Source organism: Vespa velutina, chromosome 2 (assembly GCF_912470025.1).
Source record: "Vespa velutina chromosome 2, iVesVel2.1, whole genome shotgun sequence".
Taxonomy (NCBI): domain Eukaryota; kingdom Metazoa; phylum Arthropoda; class Insecta; order Hymenoptera; family Vespidae; genus Vespa; species Vespa velutina.
Window position 1 is genome coordinate 6,049,048 of NC_062189.1, and position 24,931 is coordinate 6,073,978.

Sequence of the window (24,931 nt, forward strand, 5' to 3'; positions counted from 1 at the left end):
TATCGATTGTACTAGAGGATAATACAATTTTTGTTAGATGGTGTCGTGAACTCGTTAAGGATTATCTACTTTGCATTATGAATATTTAATGTGCTCATTATCGTTTTAAAAAGAATTTGATCCGTTCGTGATCTCTTTTTATAAGTAATTGAAAGGGATGATATAAGTGAGGTAGTAAATTATACCTACGCTATATGTGCATGATGAATTAAAATAAAGAAAGAGAAAGGATAGTATAAAAAAAGAAAATAGAAGTGTGTTATTTCGAAGAGCTTCTTCGAAAAAGATAGTCTTGATTTGCATGCAGTCGTGTCATTCTTAGAAGAACCGTTTTGTCCCTGATTAAAATGCATCTTCATTGGCAGGTGCTACAAGCCTCTAATGATCTAAAGGGGATATTATTATGCTACGCAGAATAGTTAAATCCGCAATAGTAGTACTAAGCTCATTAACGCGTACACATTAATCCCTACATGCTTGACCGTTCCTTACTTGACGATAATTGATGAGTGTTTGACTCGTTACTCTCATTGCTGTGGAAGCTGGACGAGTCTGGAACTTCGCTGCCAGGTATCTCCGTGATGTTAGGTAAGGGGTTCTGGCTTGGCCTGACCCAATCTGAACAGTCCCAGTGATACCCTAAAAGCATTGCAGACAACGACTGTACTCCGAACACGCCTACATGCGTCAGCCTGTTGGCAGTGCCGCGTTACGGAGCGAAAGGAAGCAGCTTGTTCAATCGAAAAGATTAAAAAATAGATCAAGATCGAAAGAGAGAGAGAAATAGGGAGAGAAATAGAGAGAGAGAAAGAGAGAGAGAAAGAGAGAGAGAAAGAGAGAGAGAAAGAGAGAGAGAAAGAGAGAGAGAGAGAGAGAAATAAAGAGAAAGAGATATGATGAAAGATATAAAAAAGAATTACAGAAAATAGTATATACTCTATGAGATGGATAATAGCAATAAGCGAAGCAGCCCGAAGAAAAGGGGTAAATAAAACAAAAGAGACAAGAAAAAGGGAGGAAGAAAAATCCAAAAAAAAAAAAAAAAAGAAAAATCGACAGGCAGACCGTATCGACTTACCACCAACGATGCGAGGATCATCCTCGATGGACGTCAGGGAAGCGATAGAGGTCCCACCTCCGTGAGGCGTTCGTCGAGCTGAATTTAGTAGAAGTCCTCCAGTGGTCAGCTCCGGTACCACTGGGCTCGTTCGTTTCAGGTCTGTTAGTGCACACAACACGATAATGCTGGGGTTAATCGAATCGGCTACACACCCAGAGATAAGAGACGCGCATGTACGTACGCCGACGAAAACGAACTCGATAATAATCGAGGAGAGAAGTTTTAGAGAACGATGTTGATTGGTTAAGGAATCAGTGGACAAAGAAGCCCTGATTCCACCCATTCGAAATAGAGAAAGAGAGAGAAATAGAGAGATAGACAGATAGATAGAAAGAGAGAAAAAGAGAGAAAGAGAGAAAGAGAGAGAGACAGAGAGAAAGAGAGAGAAAGAGAGAGAGAGAGAGAGAGAGAGAGAAAGTGAGAGAGAAACATGCAGCAAGCAAATCATAAAATAAAAAGCTAAAGGAGGATCGATCAAAGGATAAGGGAATAGAGCAAGGCCGATTAGCCAGCACTCCACTCACCGTTCTTTATCTTAGTCGTGTCCGTGATGAAAGAGGCCAGCTGCATCTGTTCTTGCCACGTGGGCTTATGCAGGCTGTCCGTGTCGCTGCTCGTGGGATTTCCACTGACCACCGGATTGGTAAGGGTTAAAGATGGTGGAGGGACAGGAGTGGTACGATTCAAATTTCTTAAATAATCTGGCGGGAAATTCTCCAGCTCGTCGCCTGCGCTACCGTAGCTACGCAAGGTGTCCAAATTATTGAGAGCTACCGCGGCGGTGTTACCATACGCGGTTGGTTCGTTGTTAGAACTGGGAGTGTAGGATGCGGGTCTGGGAGGACATTGGGGGGGTTCTCTCTGTAAAAGAAAGAATCACACGAAAACCTTAAAAAAACGCAAAGCACACGTACATCGTCTATGGGAAGGTATATATACAATGTATATAGGTAATACATTGTACCTGTCCATTATAGACGAAAGGAAAAGCCTCTCACATAAATGATCGCAAACGGAAAAGAAAACGGCGTGAAATGAAAAAACGCACAAATTAACTACGGCTAAAATAAAGACTAGCGGTTTTAAATGAAATTTTCAAGTGCATGCGCTTACTGCCAGGAGCCATTGAAATTTGACACGTTAAAGCGACTACTACTATTCTCTATTTCGCTTCTCTCTTCGGTAATTATTATTAATTTTGCATTTTATAAGTCGAGAGAAAGCGAACTGCGGAGAGAAGCTAGAACGGCGTTGCTAATCGAATTTAAACAGATCCGAATTAGTAATCCTCCGCGGTTTAAAATAAATAATAGATTTGCACATAGATTTCGTACCTGTATTACTTCGAGATTGCTCAATTTCGAGCTGCGCTTAAACTCGTGTTCGTGAGGTCGGGCTGAATTTAAAACAATCTGCTTTCTCGTTTCGTTATTGATGTTGTCGGCTCGTGCTCTCGAGCGTTTTATTTTTAGTCTTCGAAAGGCAAGGAACATGATGATGAGAAAAGCGTTAGCGATAATCGCAATGCCAATCCACATGAGTTGTTCCCAGGTGATATTAAAGTGACTGGATATAATGGGTGTCGAGTAAGCAGGATTTCCGCAATTCAAACCAGTCATGTTCGGTGGACAGACGCATCTGTACGTTCCGATTTCGTTTACACAAGTTCCACCATTTGTGCAAGGTTTCGCATCGCATTCGTTAACATCATTTTCGCAATGTTCGCCCGTAAAGCCTTGGCACTTGCATATAGGTCCATTGTTACCCTCTTCGCAGACACCACCGTGATTACATGGATTCGGACTGCAATATTTTCCGAATTCGCAGCGTTTCCCGGTTAAACTCGGTCCGACACATTCGCAGGTAAAATCACCACCCTCTGGAATGATTTTGCAACGACCTCCATAAAGACAAGGGGACGAAGCACATGGGTCCGTGTCAATTTGGCAGGTGGTTCCAGCGAATCTGCTGTGGCACTGACACTCGTAACTATCCGCGCCAGAGTCTTTGCATGTACCACCGTTTTGACAAGGCTGAGAACCACAAATACCAGGCGGAACTAGAACGACCGCGGTATCACAACTGAATTCGACATTGGCGAAACGTCTTAAAATTGCGACGCTACTAGCACCGCTCATGTGCAATGGAACTGAGACCCTGGCGATCCTCACGTCGTCCATGCAACCAACAAATCCTCTTTGAACGTCTTCGAAGCCGATAATCGAGGGATGCTGTCGTACCTCGGCACCCAAGTAGAGATCGTCCGATTGAAGATTGAGGATATCATTAATTCCGGGCGCTGAACCATGTGCCACATGTTTTCCATCGACGGTCAATCTAGCGCTATTGCTTTCACGTTCCAATTGGATCTCGTGCCATTGTCCATCGCTTACATAGACACTACTCACTCGGACCAAACCCTCGCCACTTCCTAAATCAAATCTATATTGGATAACGCCATTAACTACTTCAAGAATGTTATAATCCACTTTGCCAGCCGCATACATGAGATTACCCGTTGGTTGCATCGTTCTTATCCTAAGGGAGAGACTAAGGCGATCCTCAATCGTTTGTCTTATAAGAGCTTTGTCGATTCTATAACGCGCATAACTTTTGCCACTGAAAGATATTGGATTTCGTGGTATATAACAGGATTCGTCATGACATTTGGAAATGTCAATGTCACAAGTTTGTCCAGCGAAACCATCCGGACACTGACAAGAGTATCCTTGAATGCTTGAATCCGGTACACAAACTTTAAATAATGGACATGGATTTCGAGCGCACTCGTTGACAACTACTTCACAATGATTTCCGGCATATCCCTCTTTGCAATCACATTCCATTTTGTGTCGATGCCGCGGCGATACGAAGCTCATCACGTCGGTCGCGACTGGTGTTATCAACGTAGGATCCAGACTGATCTTATAATGACAATCTCCGTAGACGCAATAACCTTTGATGCATTTAAATCTAACGATCTCTTCGACTACTAGCTTCGTCGATTCTTCGAGTTCTTCGATATGCTGATTCAAGGCTTCTCTAAGAACTTCCGATGAGAAAAATGTGACCGTTCCGAGTGGCGTTGCTGGTTTTTTCACAGCGAAAAGAAGATCTAGATCGTTGTGTACGACTTCTCTAATCGCTCGTGACTTTATCGTATTGATTTCATCGAGCGATGGTTGAACGCTAATAATGATGATATCTTTTAACTTACAACTTATAGCATTACGAACCGTTCTGACGAAACCTTTTCGATGACTCAATATAAAGTCCTCAGGGCTGACCTCTCTGAACCTTACGATCATTGAATTTTCCAACATCTTTTCCGTTATCAGATCGACGTTAACTTTTATGATCGAATGAGAATGGAACTTTCCGTCGGTCACACTAACATTAACTCTGTATTCACCGACATCAAGTCTAGGTAAAGCTATTAAAGTTCCATCAAATTTATTTATTTCGAAAAGATCGGTATTAGGTATTGGGGAAGATGGCACCAAATTGAACAGCAACGTGTCGTATTGATCTTGATCCGTCGCATGAACTTTACCGATAACACCACCAGGATATTCGTCCATGTAAGAATTAATGATCACTTCAAGAGGCGTAATGACAGGTGGATATTGAGATTCTTCGATCACTTTTACCACTACCCATGAATCAGAATACAAAGGTGGACTTCCATTATCGAATACACGAACGTGCAATATGTACTTGTCCTTTACTCTGTTATTAAATTTAGTGGCTGTGCGAAGAGTACCGTCTTGTTCCAATCTAAAGGCGTCACCCTCGTTTCCAGAGCGAAAGTCGAACGTATAAGGTGCAGCGTTGGGTTCGGTGTCAGCATCGGTAACGACAAATTGGAGAATAACGTGACCGATTGGTTTGTCCTCTTGAACGACAGCTGTATAATTTGGCATCGAGAACAATGGTGGGTTATCGTTTGCATCGAGAATCTCGATATTCACCATGACGAAGCTCGAAAGCATTGGCAAACCGCTATCGCGTGCATGAACTTCCAATATGTAATTAGAGACCTGAAAGTCATGAAGGGAAAGATTACAAAAAAAAAGAGATAGTTTTGAAATTTTTCTTATTACTTAATTCATTTTTCAAAATCCTTCTTCATTAGATTAGACTTACTTCTTCTCGATCGAGAGGTGCTGCGACCGTAATTTGTCCAGTTTTCTGATCGATATTAAACTGCTTTTGCCTGTCCCCTCGTTCTATATAATAAGAAACATTTCCGTTTTCCTCACTGTCGAGATCTTTTGCGAAAATCTACGGAATATGTTTTCATTTAATACGAATGATTTAATACGAACGATTAGTAATTAATAGAAAATAATTAATAGCTGTCGTACCTGCGTAACTCTTTCTCCGATTTTAGCGTCTTCTCTGACCGATGCTCGATAGGAAACTTCGCTGAATATCGGTGCGTTATCATTACTATCGATAACGGTGATGTTAACCGTAGCATGATTGCTCAAAGGTGGAATACCACCGTCGATGGCTTGAATCGTTAAAAAGTAATCGCGAGCACGTTCGTAATCCAATTGTTCGGCGATCGCTATCACACCGGTTTTTGTGTCTATTTGGAATTTCTTATGTTCATTTCCACCCACGATTGAATAATAAACATCGGCATTAACTCCGGTGTCTTTGGATGTTGCAAGAACTCTCGCTACTTCGGTACCAACTGCATAGACCTCTGGTACTTTCGAATAATAAAGTTTCGACGCGAATTCTGGTGGATTGTCATTGATATCTTGAACATTGACAATTAGCGAGGCAATATTAACGAGTTGTGGTGTTCCCTGATCGAGAGCTTTAATGGTAACGTTATACATGGCTTTGGTTTCTCTATCTAACGGTTTGGCTAAAGTAACTATACCACTATCAGCAGCGATGAGGAAATGTCCGTCCGCGGAATCGATGAATTCGTATCTAATTTTACGATTTATACCAATGTCATCGTCCGTAGCATGTACTTTCGTTACCAAAGTTCCAACTTCTACATCTTCAGGAAGGGTTGTGCTATAAGTTTGCATCGTAAACTTCGGCATGTTGTCGTTCAAGTCGGAAACGAGTATCTCCAATTGAGAAGAACATTCCCAAGAAGGTTTATCCCTATCTTGTACATGAGCAGTCAACGAATATTTTGCCTGAGTTTCTCTATCCAATTGACCTACCATTTTTAAGACACCCGTTTCTTTGTCCAAAGAGAATTTATCATTGTTATCACCGGTCAAATAGAAACGTAATTTAGCATTTGGCTCATCATCGTAATCTGTAGCAAGAACGGTGAGTACGTAAGTACCCGGGTGGGATCCTTCCGAAAGAACTTCTCTATAACGATATCTTAAGCAGTATGGAGGATTGTCGTTAACGTCCAAAACTTGAACAGTTACTTTTGTATCGAAAACATATTTTCCATCGGTACCAACAATATCGAGCTCGTAATGATCGATCGTTTCTCTATCTAAAGCTTTTGCAACGTATACTTCTCCGGTCGATCTGATTTGGAATTGAGATCTTGGATCTCCCGACGTTATATAAAATTCTATTGGCGTTACGATATCCGTGTCTTTATCGACTGCGACCAATTTTACGACTACCGTCCCTGGTAAGGCGTCTTCGTTCACTGCCGCTTCGTAACGATCGTCAACAAACATCGGTGGATTGTCATTGTAATCTTTCAATTTGATATGTACCGATGTCCTTGCGAAATGTTTAGGATTTCCATTATCGGTCGCTACCACCTTAAACAATTATAAATAAATAAATAAATAAATAAATAATTGAATTTCTATGTAAAATTTAATTATCTCGCAATTCTTACCTGAAACTTATATTCCGGTTGTTTTTCTTTATCGAGTTGTACCAAGGTAGAAATCCAACCGGTATATACATCCACTGTATAGACATTCGCCAATTCCCCTATATCAGATCCAAAAGAATATCGAACTTCTCCGTTACTACCAAGATCCTCGTCGTGGGCAATGACTTTTAATATAGACGTCCCTTCCTCCACATTTTCCGCTAAAGTAATAATGTAAGGATTACTTTCGAATTTTGGTGCATGATCGTTCTCGTCGAAAACCTGAAGAGATATTTCTGCGAGAGCCGTAAGTGGAGGACTCGAATCTGTTTCAGCGAGAACGCCAATTAGATGATTATCTTTTTGTTCTCGATCCAATGATCTTCCCAAAGTTATTTGACCATGAGAATCGATTAAAAAGAACGGCGAATCCTCGTTTCCTGAGACAATACGATATTTCACGGTACTATTTGTGACGGTTTTTAATCTCGTTATTGGTGTTCCTATTGGAGAATCTTCCGAAATAAAGAATTTTCCTTCTTTGCGTTCAAACAATGGAGGAATGTCTTGAGGTGCCATAATGTAGATGTTTAAAGGTACATCCGTGTGATGAGGAGTCGTACCTTTGTCTTCTGCTCGAATGAAGATTTCGAATAATTGATTTTCTGAAAATGAAAGATAAAATAAATGAGGTGTAATCATGAGGTATGAATTCGTTAAGTTTTGTTATAGGATTTTCTATGTTCGCTTACCCCAAGGTACGGCACTTTTCTGTAGATACAAAGAACCAGTCTCGGGATTGATACCAAATAATGCCCTGGCCTCGGAATTTTGTGGTTCGTAGATCGAATAGGTGATTTTGGCGGCCTCGTCTTCATCAGCATCCTGAGCTTTAACTTTTAGGAAAGATGTATTCACCGAGAGATTACTATGAATCGTTGCTTTGTATTCTCTCAGTAGGAAAATTGGTGGGTTATCATTTTCATCTCCGATTTTCACTCGAACCATTACGAAACCAGATCTTCCACCTCCGTCAGTCGCCATAACTGGAATCTCGTAGAGCTTTTGCTTCTCCCGATCGAGCTTCTTTCTCGTTACTATTTCACCGGTCAGTTTGTTTATGTCAAAAATTTCTCTCATCAAGTTCGAGGGAATGCTGTAAACGATAGTTCCATACTCTCCAAAATCTTCGTCTGTAGCTAACACGCTGGTAACCAGTCGACCTGGCAATTGATTTTCCAATACGGTAACTTCGATCACTGGATTTGGAAACTTGGGATTATGTCTGTTGGCTGGCAATATTTCGATCTTTACTCGAGTAAAACTAGTATATACTCCATCGGTCACCGAAACGTTCAACATGCTTAACTTATGTTCGCCGAAGTTTTGCATGTTAATTAAAGAAATAATACCGGTGGATTGATCGATATTGTAAGTTTGCTGTTCGTTACCACCAACGATCGTATAGGTTAGTTTCTCGTCCACGTAATCTGGATCGCTCGCCGATACTACCGTTACAAATTGTCCTCGTTCAGCGTGTTCTGATAAGAAGCACGTGTATGAGGGTTGTTCGAACTTGGGTGGATTGTCGTTCATGTCGATTACAGTTACCCAAACGTGAGCTGTGCTTGATAGGCTTGGTACCCCACGGTCTATTGCAACTACAGTAAAGTGATGTGATTCGTAACTTTCGTGGTCCAACGATCTCTTTAAAAAGATCACACCTTCCTCTGGATCGATGTGGAAAAGATCATTTCTGTTCTCCGTATCGTTTTGAATCGCGTAACGTACCTTTTGATTTATACCTAAAGAAATAAGAAGTACTTTCAAATATTATTATTTTCCTATATCTATTAGAAACGATCAAAAGAAAAACTATGATAACACCATACCCGTATCGTTATCTCTGGAACTGATTTTCAAAACGGAAGTACCAAATGGAGCTGCCTCGGAGACGGAAATGTTGTAAGAGTCTTGAGTAAATTCAGGAGGACAGTCGTTGACATCGAGAACTAGTATGCTAACGAGCACCTCCGCGTAAACCCCTGACACACTGTCAGTGGCACGTACGGTCAGCTCGTATTGCTTCTTTTGTTCATAATCCAGCTCATCCACCACATAGATTACACCTAATTTATTGAAGAGAAGATTGTAGACCCAAAGCACTATGCGACCGATCGTTCACGAATCCAACAATTTATTATTATTATTTTTCATTATTTTCTATCTTTATCTGAACGTTTTCGAATATGAACATTCGACAAGAAAAAAAATTTATATTAATTTTTCGGAATGATTTTGTCGGATTCGTAAACGTCAAAGAACACTAATGATTGCAATCTCGTAAAATACACACGTTTTTGAAAAAACGTCGTGATTCTGTGAGTGCTACTGGAATGTCTGTACCTTTTAAAGTGTTATCTCTTTATATAAATTTAATATAGATTATAATACAATACATTAATTACAATGTAATAAACGTAAAACGTTCCAATCAAATATAGTTTCAAATTAATGTGTTTTATTTTTTTTTAGACGATTTCTGAAGGTACAGACATAACATGCGAACAAAGAAAAGCTGCAAGAGTTGTATGAAAATAAAAAAAAAAAATATATGTATTGACAATGAGCCCTTGGTGTTGGCGAAATTCCAAAAATGAAATATGGCGACGAGAGCGACTTTAAAATTGAACGACATTGTGCGTTTCAGCAACACTGTGCTCCAAGTCGTATAAAATAAGCTATCCATTGTTACCATGAGCTAATGAAACTGTATTGAGAGTTATGATTGAGAAAAAACGATGTAAATGAAATATAAATAAAAAAGTCCATGGAGCAAAGTGTACGACTAAAGCGTTTCCATGTGTAAAAACAAAAGGAGGATTCGTTGGATAATAAAAACCAGCGTGCTATGAAAAAAATTATTGTTTTTTGGAGTGTTAATAATGTGAATGGGATATAGTCGAAAGTTTTAGTTTCATAAATTGTTAGTACAGCTTAATACAAATAATAGCCAAAGCGATTTTTAATATTAATAATTACTATCTATTCAGCTATATTATAATTATTTGGAAAAAAGAAAGAACTAATAAAAATATTGTAAAGAGATATTAAAATTAAAAAGCGTAATTTACTAGACAGAACACCATTCGTGTTAATTGAAATATTTATGAGATTATTAAATAGTAGACGTAAGAGATATAAATAAATAAACAAATAAATAAATATATATATATATATATATTTAATGTGTTCTGTCTATTCATATATAATCATTCGATAGTTATCTTTCAATAGTAAATTCCAAATTTGCATCAATCATAATAAATAATGTAGATATGCAACAATGATGATTCGTTATCATTCATTTGAATTTTTCTAATTTTATCTTCAGCTTCACCCTTCGATTAATACAACGATTGTCATGGAGAATTAATGACCATGCAAATTGATTAATTCGCATACCATCGTTTTAAATGTTAGAACAAAGTTGTTCATCCGTTTGTGAGATGTTCTATAGAAAAAAAGCAAAGTTGCCGATCGAAGCAAGAAATTGATCAATTTAATTTGTTTCACTGTTTTTATTTAACGTGAAACGTTGCTGCGAAACGATCTTAATTGAATTTTAATTTAATTTTACTTTTCCTTGCCTCGATTCTTCGTATTTTTATCGTGCACGTAGAATCAAATAGAGTGCGATGCAATAGCGTGATAACATAGCGATACAGCAGACCGATAGAACTAGTATTTTTTTTTTATACTCACAAGGACCATTGTTACTGTCGGGGGCTGCGAAACAGGGAGATACAAGAAAACTTTAATGTCTAATTTTTCAGATAAGCATCGATAAGGGAACACGCATGAAGGGACTTTAAACTGAAGACGAAATGATAGTAATTAACTATAACAGTGTGATATTAAGGAATATTTAGACACGTTTTACACGTACATTTACTTTGTGGACTTAAAATCTCTTATACACTTACGACAAAACCGGCACCATATTGCAAAGAAAACAAAACAAAAAAATATGTTAAATATTTCAATATATGTTCTTACAACTTATCACCTCTGTCCGTTGGCCTTGAATAATTATTAATCATTTCATCAAGATTATTACCATACGCTATGCATACTAATTTACCCATTTTGCCTTCTTTCACCAATACTGTTATATGATTAGAATTTAGTGACCGAATACCATAGTACGCGAAAAAACATAATGTTAATCGAAAAGTTAACGAGATTTACTATCGAGAAACCCTTCCACAGTTTTAACAATATGAGTTCCATAGCTTATATGAAATAGCAGGAAATAGCATTCCATTAAATATCATTGCTACGTACATAAAATGCTATAATCATTTGGGATAATGTCTAGTGTTTATCGTCATAGTAACACTAACGAACTGGGAATGCACTGTGAAAAAGTTGATTCGATGGCTGATAGATACATTTACATAGCTATCTTATTTCCACATAAGATGGTCTTAATTTAATAATCTTAATTATTTTATAATTATTTTATATCTTAATTATTCGATCGTATTCGCATCGATTAATTCTCTTTAAAATTTTTGTATTTAAAAAAACGCAAAGTTAGAATGATAAAGATTCTTGTCAATCCATCTTATATCGATTCTGCTTACCCAGTAAAATCGAACGTATTTATTTCACGATTCGCGTTAGTCGAAGCGTGAAAGATATCGACTTACCGGTGTTGAAGTCCAAAGCGAATTCTTCGAAATCATTGCCTTTGGTAATACTGTATATGAGTTTGCGATTCAATGGTGACTCAGCTTGTATGGATAGTGCTAGAGGCGAGTGTACTTCGATACTTTCAAGTACACTGTCTGTGTAAAATTGCTTGTCAAAGACCGGCATCGAACGATCTATCACCTTCACGTTGACTGGCACCTCAATGGAACATGGCGTTATTCCTAAAATAGCGTTTAACGTATTATGTAGAAAAAGGTCATGTCAAGTAGTTATCCGCAAATTTCATATTCCGACGAACATTACCTCCGTCGTACGCGGCTATCGTCAACTGATACTCCCGATTATGTCCTTCGAGGTTTTGCTTCAACGAAATCTCTCCGGTTTTTCGACAAACTTTGAAAAGTTCTCCGTGTCCTTTTTTCAATTCATATCTAACCTCTCCATTGTCACCGCTATCCATATCAACCGCGTGCACCTAGAAAAATGAAATGTTTCAATTTATCGTAAACTAATATATTTTCTCGTCATCATCATTTTCTTTTTTTCTTTACGAATTTTTCTTTACCTTCGTTATCACATCTCCTTTCTGAGCGTCGACGGAAACAACAGCGTAATATGGCAGATTTACGAACATAGGACAATTATCATTGATATCTAAAATCGTGACGTTAACTATAACGTGAGCCACTCTGGGCTTTTCCATATCCCTCGTTTGACTCTTTGCCTCTACGATCAATTCGTAATGATCGCAGGTCTCCCGATCGAATCTTACTCCAGTTGTTCTAATCGCTCCCGAAGTTGGTCCAATAATGAACATGTTGGTAGGATTTAAGATTCTAAAGACTATGTGTTCATTCAATACAGTACCGAGAACATTTACTACCACCACCGTTCTGATTTTCGTCGAATTTTCAACAATATTGCCTTCGTAAACATCCTTTTGGAAGATTAAGCCTGAATTTTCAGATTTTTCGACGACTATATTCACTTGCGCGACACTCGAATATTTTCCATCCGATACACGAACGTGTAATAAATAATTCTTTTTAATTCGTTCAGAATTGAGAACCGTGATGATACCAGTTTGAGAATCTATGTCAAATGTATGGCCCTTGTTGCCATCGATAATATCGTATCTGAAATTGAAACGATTTCATAATTAACTAGATACTTATGTCTAGTTTGATGAGTAACGAATCAATTTAAAATTTAATTACCTTAAAGAAACACCTTCGGAACTATCAGGATCTATAGCGTTCACTCGAAGAACAGCAACGTTCTTGTACGTAGGTAAGAGAAGTGTTGCGTTGTAATCATTTTGAAGAAATTTTGGTGGACAATCATTTACGTCAGTCACAGCTATCATGACTTTAGCCGTAGTCTCCGATGAAAGTTTAGGCTTTCCCAAGTCAGATACTTTAACGTGGAATGTAAACTCTGGAATAGTTTCGTGATCTAACACCATCACAGTTCTAATAGCGCCGGTACTAGAATCAATGTGGAAATACTTTCTTGGTAGATCGTCGACGATATCGTAATTCAATAAAGCGTTCAATTCCGAATCGGCATCTTCTGCTTTTATAACGAGAGGTGTAGTTGTGTTCGTAAGTACTAACGATCCTATAGTCGCACCTTCACTGATTTCACCACTGTAAACCGCTTGAATGAAGCGTGGTGCGTTATCGTTTCTATCAAGCACATGAACAATCACGTTACAGACAGCTGTGGCACCAGCCATGTTTGTAGCAGCTACTGTTAAATTATAGAACTTCCTCTTTTCATAATCTAAAGGGTTCTTCACAACGATAACCCCGGTACTAGGATTAACGAAGAACGTATCATCTTTATTTCCTCGAGTGATCTCGAATTGCAAGGATGAGGTACTTCTGGCATCTACGTGCTTCACGTAAGTGCCCAGTTGTTGATTCTCGTAGATCTCAGCGGACAACTCTCGTTGAACGAAACGAGGTGGAGCATTGTCCGCCATGGTAACCATCACGTGAACTGGTACAGTATTGGCGAGAGCAGGTGAACCGTGATCGACGGCTTTTACTAATAATATGTATTCCGCTGAAACGCTCAAATCCAGTTCTCGAGCTACTCTAATGTCTCCTAATATGGGATCAATAGAGAAAATGTTACCAACATTTCCAGAAGTAATGGAATAAGTGATCCTTGCATTATCGCCTCGATCTCTATCAATAGCACAAACTCGTACAAAGGCCGTACCAATCGGAGATGTTTCGTAAACCTTTCCTTGAATGATCTCACTAATGAACTCGGGCGCATGATCATTGTGATCATGAACTGTGACGATGACTCTTGCATAATTTCGTTTTGCTGGTGTTCCTTGATCTTTCACCATCACCGTCAACACGTGTTCCTCTATAGTTTCTCGATCGAGAGGTTCGTTTAATGTGACAGCACCACTGATTGAATCTACATGAAAAATACCCAAGGAAGCTTGACTTTGGGCTGCGTGTAAACTATAAAATACTTTTTTGTCCTCGTCCGCGTCGGTCGCGTGCAATTGAAGAATTTTTTCGCCTTTTGGAACGTTTTCCGAAATGTCCACGTGATAGGTGCTCTCAGTGAACTCTGGCCTATGATCGTTTATGTCAATCACCGTGACCAAGAGTTGTGTTAAGGCCGTGTGTACACCATCAGTAACGCCAATCGTAAGATTATAAAAGTTTTGCGTTTCCCAATCTAATTGCTTGGCTAATAGCACATTACCATTATCACGCCCTATGAAAAATTCGTCTCGCTTGTCACCATCTGTAATATGTTAATGATAATAGAAAGATAATATCTAATAACACAGTTTGGTATTTAAGTATCGATATGTATACCCTACCTAAAATATCGTACCACAGAGAATCGCCGTCTTTATCTGTGGCCTGAACAAGAGTAACTAAAAAGCCTACTTCGTCGCTTTCCGTCATCTCTACGCTCTGATTATTACTTTTGAAAACTGGTGGATTTTCGGATTCTTTGGCCACTTCGACTACTTGGACGGAAACTCGAGTTTGGTGACTACGTTGAGGTTCACCACAATCGGTTGCTCGTATCTATAAGATAAAAACGATTTTCTTTTTTTAACGGAGAAACATCGTTTTTACTTTTTTTCTTCAAAATTTTATTAATAAGATACGTACCATCATTTCGTATTCCTGTCCTGCTTCAAATCCACGTTGGGAATACACCATCCCAGTGGTAGGATGAATTTTAAACTTGCCTTTTCCACGGCCTCCCTTAATACTGTATTGAATTTTTCCATTGTCGCCGATATCTTTGTCATTTGCTAGAACCTAATTTAAACAAAACAAAAAATGCAGTTAGAATTGAAAGAATTTATTAGATACATATAACGTTTAACTAAACGTTTTAACAAACTTTCACGTTTCTCCTGTATATGACATAAAAAGACTATAAACTTGGATAGTAACAAAATGATTTAACATCATATCTTGATATTAGATAAAAATATAATTTAATTAATAATTCATTCAACATTATACCAGTTAAAACGAATAAAATGATCCGTATAGCTATATGCATTTAATGAAACGTTGTCAGTATTTTAATGCACGATAAAATTCCTTCATGCATGGTATTTCATATTATTTGTGATAATTCGAAGGTTTCAGCCCAATGTTTATGTTTTTTTGTAATTACGTTCCACGTATTGTAAGTATTAATTAAAAGAAAAACTCGAGAGCATTCTCAGGCTTCATACATAATTGGAATAAACATACAATATAAAGTGACGCATACAGACGAGCATGGGAAAGTGATAGGGGTTGTTGATGGAACATACGTTCATTATAAAGAATAAGACGAAGACAAAGATATAGACAGATACAGATACAGATAGGAAACAAAGAAGGATGATGATAGAGACTTACAACTAAGGCGTTGAAAGATAAGGCTTGCGTGAGTCGGAGTGAATGAAAATGATCGATTTAAAGATACGAATGCGATGGCTGCCCTATGAACAATTTGCGGTTGCATGGAATGATAATTATTTACATTCAACACAAAAGCTGAAGGATAGGCATAGAGACATAGATAAATAATGAAGAAGGCAGATAAAAATAGAGTAGAATAAATAAAGAGCCTGCGTAACTAGATTCGGTCAATTTCGTATATGCAATAAATATAATAAATATAATATATATATATATATATATATATATATATATATAATTTCTGTACGAAGATAGAGATCAATTATGCAATGCGCGTTTTTCGCGTGATGCTTAGTTTTTACGTGCGATTATTTTCTTACCCTGAAGATACGATCTCCTGACAGGGTGTCGGGGCTAAATGTCTCCCAAGTCCCATTCTCGAGTAACGTATCAATCGAGAGGTCGAACTCCCGCGAGCGGTTCTTCGATTTCTGTCGAGAACGAGAAGAGAGGATAGCTTTTAGCTTTTATATCGTTCCTGTTGAGACCTTCGTTGTTTCTTTTTCTTCCCTCTTTTTTACTAATTTACTTTTCCTTTTCTTTTCTCTTTACCACGTATCTACCGCGATACCGACAAATGTACACGAATAGAAATCGATCGGTTCCGTTTGAAACAAGAAGATTATGTGATTCAAAGTAAAAAAAGGTAAACTATGTAAAATTATGCTTTTGAACAAAAAAAAAAAAATACTGATAGAAGGCTCGAACAACGGATTAGGTGGCGATGTAATTATAAACAATAATGAGATAGACGTATATGTCGTGCGAGGTTTAAGTGTTCAAATTTCTACTTCTTCCAGCTACATTCGATATGATTATGGCAATGATCGGTTACTTTGGCCAACGTCGAAAAGAAGGGTGGTTGGTTTGTGGCAATTGATTGGAAATAAAAACGAACATTTTCGATAAAGCAAATAGGATGAAGGTTTTTGCAAGCGGTTTGCTCTTTGTAGGCGCTCGCATAACCAACTTTTTTATACGATTTCATATTATAGTGTATTTAAACTACGTAATTATATTTTTGAAATGAATCCATGTTATCGTGCGAAAGTGTTTGGATGATTTTTCATTTATATAAAAATAGAAAAAAAAAAAAAGAAAAATGCTATTATGTACACATTTTTTTAGCTTGTTACAGATGAAAAATTATTAAAAAATTACACGAGAATGACGCGAGTTACATTTGAAACAATACAGATATTTCGTATGAGATTTATATACAATCTGTATATACAATTTGTATATATATGGTGTACCATAAAAAAAAATAATATGAATACATCGCAGCGAATAACGACTTATTTATTATTATAAAACTTTCACGCTTGGATGACAATTTTACTAGGACTACGATATTGATTAGTGGTACTATTTTTTTTATTTAAGTATACGCTCATTTATGTATATATATTGTGATCGGTGAAAAGCGTACACAAGCTCATGTTGCACTTCGAATTAAGCGGTGCGTTCTTTGTACAGTTGCCTCGTTTTATACATTCCTACTTTCGTAATTTACATTGAATTAAAAAATAACAAAAAATTAAATATGTACATTCTGTTATTCTCTTTATTCGGTATATACAATATGTATTTCTTTTTTTTTTTACTCATACGTTTTTTCCATTTATTTTTTCAAAAAGAAACTTGTATTAATATAATGTTACATAATAGAGTTAATATGATTGTCACGCAGGAAACAAACAATATACAGAAAGAAGAGGGTGTGATATCATTTAACTACTTTATATAAAGACATAGAAACGAAGATAGAAAAGAAGGAAGAAATGAGAAAAAGAGAAAGAGTAATTTGACGTAGGGCAATACTAGATTATTATCTATATCCTTTGTAAGACAATGAGGATGTTTTTGATCAATAGGGCTCACTTCGACAAAATAGGGTGGAAACACGATCGTCTGTTGTCGCGTTCGAGGGCGATAAATCCATCTTCAGGAGATAAAGAACATTGGAAACGTTGCAAAAATATTTTTACTTATAGCTAAGCAAGAATTTCTTACCTGGAAGAATGGTTTATCGGTGGACGGTGTGGCGGGAATTTGAACGGTATAAAACTTTTGCTCGAATTCTGGTCCATGATCGTTGATGTCAGCAACTTCTACGACTATTCTTGTTGTTGAAGATAGTGGCGGTCTGCCGTCGTCTCTCACTGTCACCTAAATAATAAAAGGAGAGAATCATTGATTTCATTAATTCAATCAAATTGACTTTTGTCTTTTTGTGCTTGTATATACCTAAGATTTCTGTCGAAATATTTGCGAAATTCATCATTAATATATGATATTTAGAATAACGAAATATAAAAAAATTTCAAGGATAAAAGTCCAGATATTTTTTTTAAATATCTTTTTATACGATAACTCTTGAGGTATATTCGTGAAGTTATGCATAAAAATAGTTTGAGAAGTCGATAAATTTTGAGGGTTAATATAGGATCCGCCAAAATAACGTCTGTCGTGATCATGACCCTTGTAATATTTAGCATCAGATCTGGTTATTTTCGATAGAACGAAAATCGTAGCAATACAATATTCTTAAGCTTTTTCGCTATCACGTAAAGCGTTCCTGACGAGTATCATGATAGTCCTTACGGTTGGAAGAACTAAGCCAACTCACCAACGCTCTTACCATTTCTCTCTTTCTCTCTCTCACTCTCTCTCTCTCTCTCTCTCTCTCTCTCTCTCTCTCTATTTCTCTACCTTCTCTCATTCTTTACACGAGCATTGCCGAATCTTGGATTTTCGTGCTAGCATATCTTCTCGAGCGATCTTTGTTCGTCGTTCACAGTAGCAAAGTCCACGAAATTACCGATCGTAAAGTTAAGTGATCCGAATCTTGATCATGCCGGATTCCCGTATTTTGTTTTTTGAAACAAAGAATAGGATTTTCTGCTGGCTCAAAGGATATTTCTATTTATAAAAATGTTATTTTTTTCAAAAAGAACAAGATGATATGAATAAAAAATAAATCGACAGTTTGAAAATGTCAAAGAAAATCTTGCTCGTTAGTTTTTAGCGTACTAGAAATGATCATACTTTCTGGCGAAGAATTTCAAGGGAGTCTGTCGCAAATGAAAAGCAGGGGAGATGAAAGGTGGTTCTTCGTACCGCAACGTAAATTTAACATCCCTTGGGATACTTCGCGAAAGATCGTGTCGTACCCAGTATGTAACACCTGCACTAAATTAGGGCTACGAAACTCCGTTTTACGCTGCAAGGACGAACATTTCTATCTTCCCCTTCTATCTGGTAGATCGTTGGAAGCGACCCTCAAAGTTTCATGTTTTGTCAAATATAAGGCTTTCGTTCGTTCCTACAAGAGTGGTATCTCTTTCCCTTCTCTCTCTCTCTCTCTCTCTCTCTCTCTCTCTTTATATATATATATATATATATATATATATTTCTCTATATATATATATTCCTCTTTACATTGACAATTTATATTAACGCTTTGACACGAGCAACATCAGAGAGAATAAGATCTAGCTAGGTTTCTATTTTAGAATTGAACCTTCTCGAGCATCGGTTTTCTACTCTCGAGGAACTATGTTTTCCTCGTGATTAGGGGTAATAGGTGTGCTTTGCTCGAGCAGTTCTTCAGAACTATCCTCTTCTTCCTTCTCATTCGTTTTCTCTCTCTCTCTCTCTCTCTTTCTCTCTCTCTCTCTTGCTTCTACCTTTCCATTCTCTCCCTTCGTCTCCTCGTAATTACCTCGAAGGCCCCCGGCGATTTCTCCGAGGCTTAAAGCCCGCGTTTGCGGCTCTTGGATCCAGAGGGACTACTACTAGCCTTGCATCACCACGAAATACCACTAGTCGTTCATGTCAAAGGCTCGGTATAATAAACTTTATGACGCGGAATGCCGCCATCTTTAGCTTGACCTACGGCAAAATTCTCCTCCTTTTCGACCTTCCTCGGTCGAAGCCTTACGTGATAACGAACATGAATCTTCCTTTCATCATCCGCTTCAACAGAGGTAATGCTACGTATTTCGTATACACGGGAAAGACATTATTCTTCGTATATCAACGTAAATTATTTACTTACCGAGAGATGAAAGATAAGAAAATGTTTTTTTTTTCTTTTTATCGTAACGCAAGAGGAGGAGAAATTCTGAAAGATCTTGAAGTCACGGAGATCCAACGAATGATCGTGCGAAACAAAGGAGGAACGATGGCGGTTCGACGGAGCATTGCCGCGAGTTATTTCTCCCTTTATCATAGTCATCGGTATTTGCAACTAACGTGAGTAAAGAGGCAAGGGAAGATAATAATAATGGGCGCGGGCATAGCGCCGATCCGACGCGGGACATTTCTCTGCCGGCTGTCCGAAGTGAAACCGACAGATCGTTAGGAACCCATCATCCGCACGCTGGAGCAGAAAAGCGCGCGTAATTTGAAAGCTGTCTACGAGAAGAACGAGAGGGAGAGAGAGAGAGAGAGAGAGAGAGAGAGAGAGAGAGAGAGATAACTAGTCTGTAAGGTGCCGCTCTGACTCGCCTCTCGTCAGACGAAATCGCTTTTGTTGTCTGAATGAAGAACTGCAGACTATGAACGCTTCTCGTATGACATTATGTTTAACTTTTTATTCTATACACTTTCTCACGCTCTTTTGCTTTTTGACTAAAACGTGTATAATACAATTTCGATAATGAACGAATTTGGCATCTTTTCATAATGCTTTTGCTTCGAAAGGCTGGAGATCAAAATTTTCTTTCGATCGATTCTCGGACGAAATTTCTTTTTTTTTTTTGAACTGAATTTATTTTTCGTACATAAAAAATTTGCTAACATTCTTCTAACGACGTACAATGTTTCGATGTAGATACGATCGAAATGCAGGTGATCAAAGAATCTCTAGTAAGCTACGTCTTCGCTTAGCCCAAAGCTATGCATTGGAAAACGCTTATGATATCCTAGCGAGGTGGTTAAGTTGCTAGATAAACGTTATCCTTCGAAAGGAACGAGTCACTGTGCTTCGGAATATGGGCGAATCTTATCCAGCTATATGTTTCCATAAAAGTATCGATTTTGACTTGAATAAGATTTCAACACGATCAGTTTTTGTAAAATCCCTTGTAAAAGTTTCGTGGCACAATTCTCGGAACATGTCTGTTGTACAAGAACTTTTGGAAATAATTTTAGAATTATTTTCAAATGGAACGATCGATTGAATTATTTGCATATAAACTGCATATTTCAGATTTGCTCTATAGGAATATTTATTAAAACATCGATACAGCTCGATTAATATTGGTACACGATGAGAAACATGAACGATCCTAAATATTATCAAAGAAAGCATCTCATAATTATATCTCAAATTCCAAGTTGATGTACAGAATTTGTTATCTACTTTTTCTCTTTTTTTTTTTTGTACGAAAGATGTTCGGAATACCGTTCAATGAAAAAAGATCCTCTTTCCTTCAATTATTTTCAATAAACGAGTTCTAAAATCGACGATAAATAATTAAAGAAAAAATATATTACACTGTTAATTTATTCCGTCGATCTCGATCAAAACTCTAATAAATACAAAATAATAGAGATGATAAATTCTTCAAGAAAAGGTACGTAAGATCATAAAATTGTACATAAAATGAATTCGATGAATATCGAACAAGTATTCGTTAACAAGTATTCTTACCACGTAATAAAGTTTTATCGTGAATATTTTTCCGTAATATTATATCTTTGAAATGGTTTCTAAGGTGCACGTATCGAATGGAGTTTCTTTTCCTTGGTACCGAAGTTATTATGCAAAAATGTCACTTCTGCGTCGAGTAAGAATAATTCGTAACTTTCTTCAGTAACTATTCGTGAAATTCGAAGTTCATGAAAAAAGAAAGTTTTCGCACAAAGCTACACGGCGAATGAAAGCATATAAATACGAATGTATGTACGTTTCCTTAAAGAGAATAATTCAACTTTCACACATAACAGGAAGTAAGCTCTGTTACTTTAACGTCACTCTAAAGGAGTTTCTAAATAAAGTTTGATGTCATCACCGATGATAAAAAAGTCATGGAATTCTTTCGTTTCTCGCGTTAAAGTCCCTTTCACATTTCCCCAAGCGTTTACTCTTCATTCATCCCTTTCGTCTGTTGTACACAACGTTCTCGGAGGCTGCCCTTTCTGCAGCAAAGATTCTTGAATATTCATCGTGATTATTCCTTCCGTTTTTCCTACCCTCGACTGTGCAAAATGCGAAACTTTGTATTTCCCGTCTTTTCTTTCTCTCTCTTTCTTTTTCTCATTCTCTCTTTCAGCATTATGACACGAAAGAGAACAACGCAAATGAATGAATGAACGAACGCGAAGCGTCAATTATACTATGTCGGCCTGAGCATGGTAACGCGAGACTTTTCATAGATGTATATATATATATAATATAGTTACACGTATGTACGTAAATACGTATTTTGAGGAGAAAGGAAGAGAGCGAAAAAGAGAAAGAGATAAAAGAAAGAGAGAGAGAGAGAGAGAGAGAGAGAGAGGGGAAGGAGAAAAGAGAGAAGAGAGAAAGAGAGAGAAAGCACTTTTTTCATCATGTTTTACATTCGTATAAATGAAATTCGTGAACAGGATATAAATTAAGATACTGTGTAGTAAGTTTGTTTTTTAAATCTAAATGAAAGGAAAATTCAAACGAGGTGATTTATGAGAGATTATCGATAACAAAAATATTAGAATGAGAACTTTCGCTGATAAAAAATTTCGAATTAAAAAAAAAAAAACAAACGAAATTGCGATTTGAATCGTCATCGTTGCTATTATCTACGTACTGATATTAGTAACATAAAAGCACATTTTCATAGATTATAAAACGTGAAATTAGGGTTATATTCGACTAGTTCCTTTGTGCAAAATTTACTGGCATCAGAAGCCGTTATCTGCTATTGCTGGAGAGACTGTGCACGAAATTGGAATACTTTACTAGTATGCATATGCAATTCTAGATCGTCCGGCGCATTTGAAAGTCAATCGTACAATTGCTATTTTGACCCGGGTCAAGAGTTAATTTAAGAGTTTCATTCTACGTGCGAAATCCATAACAAAACACGTTGAAGTTCTAATTTAGTGATAGAAACATCTATTATTTCTCTCGATTCTTTTTTTTCTCTGACAGACAAAAAACTGACATAAAATTTTGTCTTATTAGAAATAACGTGTCTAGCGATTACGGACAGGAGTATGCGATCGAGAAAAATTCTTAAACTTGATAAATATGTTTGTTTCATTTTCGTAAATAATCTACACAAATGGTATCGTCATTTCGATTCATTTCTTGTCCTATATTTAACGTGCGTGAATATCTACCTACTATTCATATTTGAACGTAATGAACGTGGCATCTATTTTCTATTTCCTAAAGCTCTTGTGGCGCGAATCTCGCGTAGTTTAACCATCCTCGAAAGACGCTGAGCTAGCGCGATATTTTCCCTTTCTCTTCTTCTCGTTCCCTTTATTGTCTCTGCACCGTTCCAGAAATTGGCGTGTATTACATGCAAGCGAAGCTACGTGTTCATATATATATATATATATATATATATATATATATATATATATATATATATATTTAATACACGTACATACGCACGTTTATACATATATGTATAATACAAGTATGTAAGCGTATAGCGATAAAGAAATCCCCGTGAAGGATAGCGCAAAGGCTGGCTCAACCGTCCTTATTAATATACGCCGTGCCTGTTGGAAACGCTCGGTTGTACCGCCCCTGAAATATGAAGGCGAGTACAAAAAAAGAGAGAGAGAGAGAAAGAAGGTCCAAGGGGGTTAGTTTGAAAAAGAGAACGACGTTGTGAAAAATAGTAGCGATTAATATAACAACGGTAAAAAGCTTTAGCAACGTAGGTACTTTTAAGTCCTCGATAAATACTCACTGTGATTAAACAGTTATATTTTTGTTAAGACAATTTTTCTCTTGAGTCTTTCATTACTTTGTTAGATCTCGAAAGAATTGTGTCGTTTCCGTGATTGTCTTGACAAGATTAATGATATACATGAAATGGAACTTAACTTAGAATAGATTAGATATGTAGATTATATTTATTAAATATATATTTATTTAGAAAATTCTTATGGATTTTAGTTATAATAATAGTATATATATATATATATATATATATATATATATAATGTTAGAGAACAAGAAAAAATATGAAGATGAGACTTGCATTATCGTTCGGATAATTTTGATATTTTGTCGAATGGACACTCAACAATCCATTTTCTAAATAGTAAGCGATTTTGGATAAAGCTACTTTGAATATTATAACTAGGAATTTAAATTACAGTCAGGAACATAAAGAGTTCATTATATTTGAAAAATTAAAATACGGCTAGAAAAAAAAAGTAGAAAAATTTGATTTATGGATACAACGAATTTACTGATTTCTATCAAGGGTACTTAGTAAAATTGATTTACAAATTACGCTTTATATCGTAAGTATTCAAGACGTCTTCCCCTTTTATCCAATATTTCTAGAAACAAACAACATTGTTACAACGTTATGTCCAAACGAAACGTCTACGATTTACGAGATATAAAAAGAAGTACCTGAAAGTTGGAGATACAGTGCTGCATGTAGGAAAAGCGATTTCTGGCTGTCTACGTATATACCCCGTAGGAACGTGAGCGCAACCTCGTAAATCATGATGGGAGTTATGAAAAAAGGCGAGCTATGGTTTGCACAGTAAATTCGATTCGGCGTGTCTATATACGAAAGGACGGAAGTTCTACTTGCATCCGTCCTCCTCTATCGCGATATATTGGCATTGGCGGAGAATATTGGCACGGAGATAAATGAGTTATGATGATCGACGAATTTCTCTTAGGTATATATATATATATATATATACATATTAACAAATATATATAGTTACGGTGGTAGTGCATAGATAAAGTTTTTGAAAATGAGAAATGAAACAAGAAAATTTGAAAATAGTAGAATTTGAAGCGAAAGCAATCCTGCTCGTATTTAGTACTCGTTAAATTCTGTTAAAAACATAAATAAGCTATGTTAATGAGCCACATCGGGTGACTCTCTATAAGAGTCTCCTAAAACGATTTCTTCCTTTCGAAGGTAAAACTGTTCCAGTTAGATAGTGGATGGAGGAATGGATCCATGTAATGACATCCAACGAAATTGAAGGAATACGAAGGAAACTAGATTAGTCGTCGAGAAACTTCTCGTCAAAGCTCAGCGTGGTCCATTTTGGAATAGTCGGTGGAATTTCTGCAAACAAGAAATTCTCACG

At 37.0% G+C, this 24,931-nt stretch overlaps 1 protein-coding gene across 11 annotated transcripts in view; it reads right to left on the minus strand.

Moving 5' to 3' along the window:
* The window catches only part of LOC124946400 (fat-like cadherin-related tumor suppressor homolog), a 298,435-nt gene that overhangs the window by 3,876 nt on the left and 269,628 nt on the right, over positions 1 to 24,931 (minus strand). For 5 of the 11 annotated variants that reach the window (XM_047487030.1, XM_047487029.1, XM_047487028.1 and 2 more), the window contains 18 exons: positions 17,651 to 17,806; positions 15,955 to 16,065; positions 14,822 to 14,974; positions 14,521 to 14,734; positions 12,881 to 14,441; positions 12,229 to 12,799; positions 11,967 to 12,138; positions 11,660 to 11,884; positions 10,710 to 10,733; positions 8,837 to 9,073; positions 7,697 to 8,749; positions 6,966 to 7,609; positions 5,488 to 6,885; positions 5,267 to 5,404; positions 2,455 to 5,160; positions 1,645 to 1,981; positions 1,079 to 1,219; positions 493 to 639 (listed from right to left, as the gene is read on the minus strand). In XM_047487030.1, the coding sequence (XP_047342986.1) occupies positions 493 to 639; positions 1,079 to 1,219; positions 1,645 to 1,981; positions 2,455 to 5,160; positions 5,267 to 5,404; positions 5,488 to 6,885; positions 6,966 to 7,609; positions 7,697 to 8,749; positions 8,837 to 9,073; positions 10,710 to 10,733; positions 11,660 to 11,884; positions 11,967 to 12,138; positions 12,229 to 12,799; positions 12,881 to 14,441; positions 14,521 to 14,734; positions 14,822 to 14,974; positions 15,955 to 16,065; positions 17,651 to 17,806 (9,988 nt within the window). The remainder of the gene's footprint in view (positions 1 to 492; positions 640 to 1,078; positions 1,220 to 1,644; positions 1,982 to 2,454; positions 5,161 to 5,266; positions 5,405 to 5,487; positions 6,886 to 6,965; positions 7,610 to 7,696; positions 8,750 to 8,836; positions 9,074 to 10,709; positions 10,734 to 11,659; positions 11,885 to 11,966; positions 12,139 to 12,228; positions 12,800 to 12,880; positions 14,442 to 14,520; positions 14,735 to 14,821; positions 14,975 to 15,954; positions 16,066 to 17,650; positions 17,807 to 24,931) is intronic. The other 6 variants (XM_047487035.1, XM_047487034.1, XM_047487032.1 and 3 more) reach the window with 6 other exon arrangements.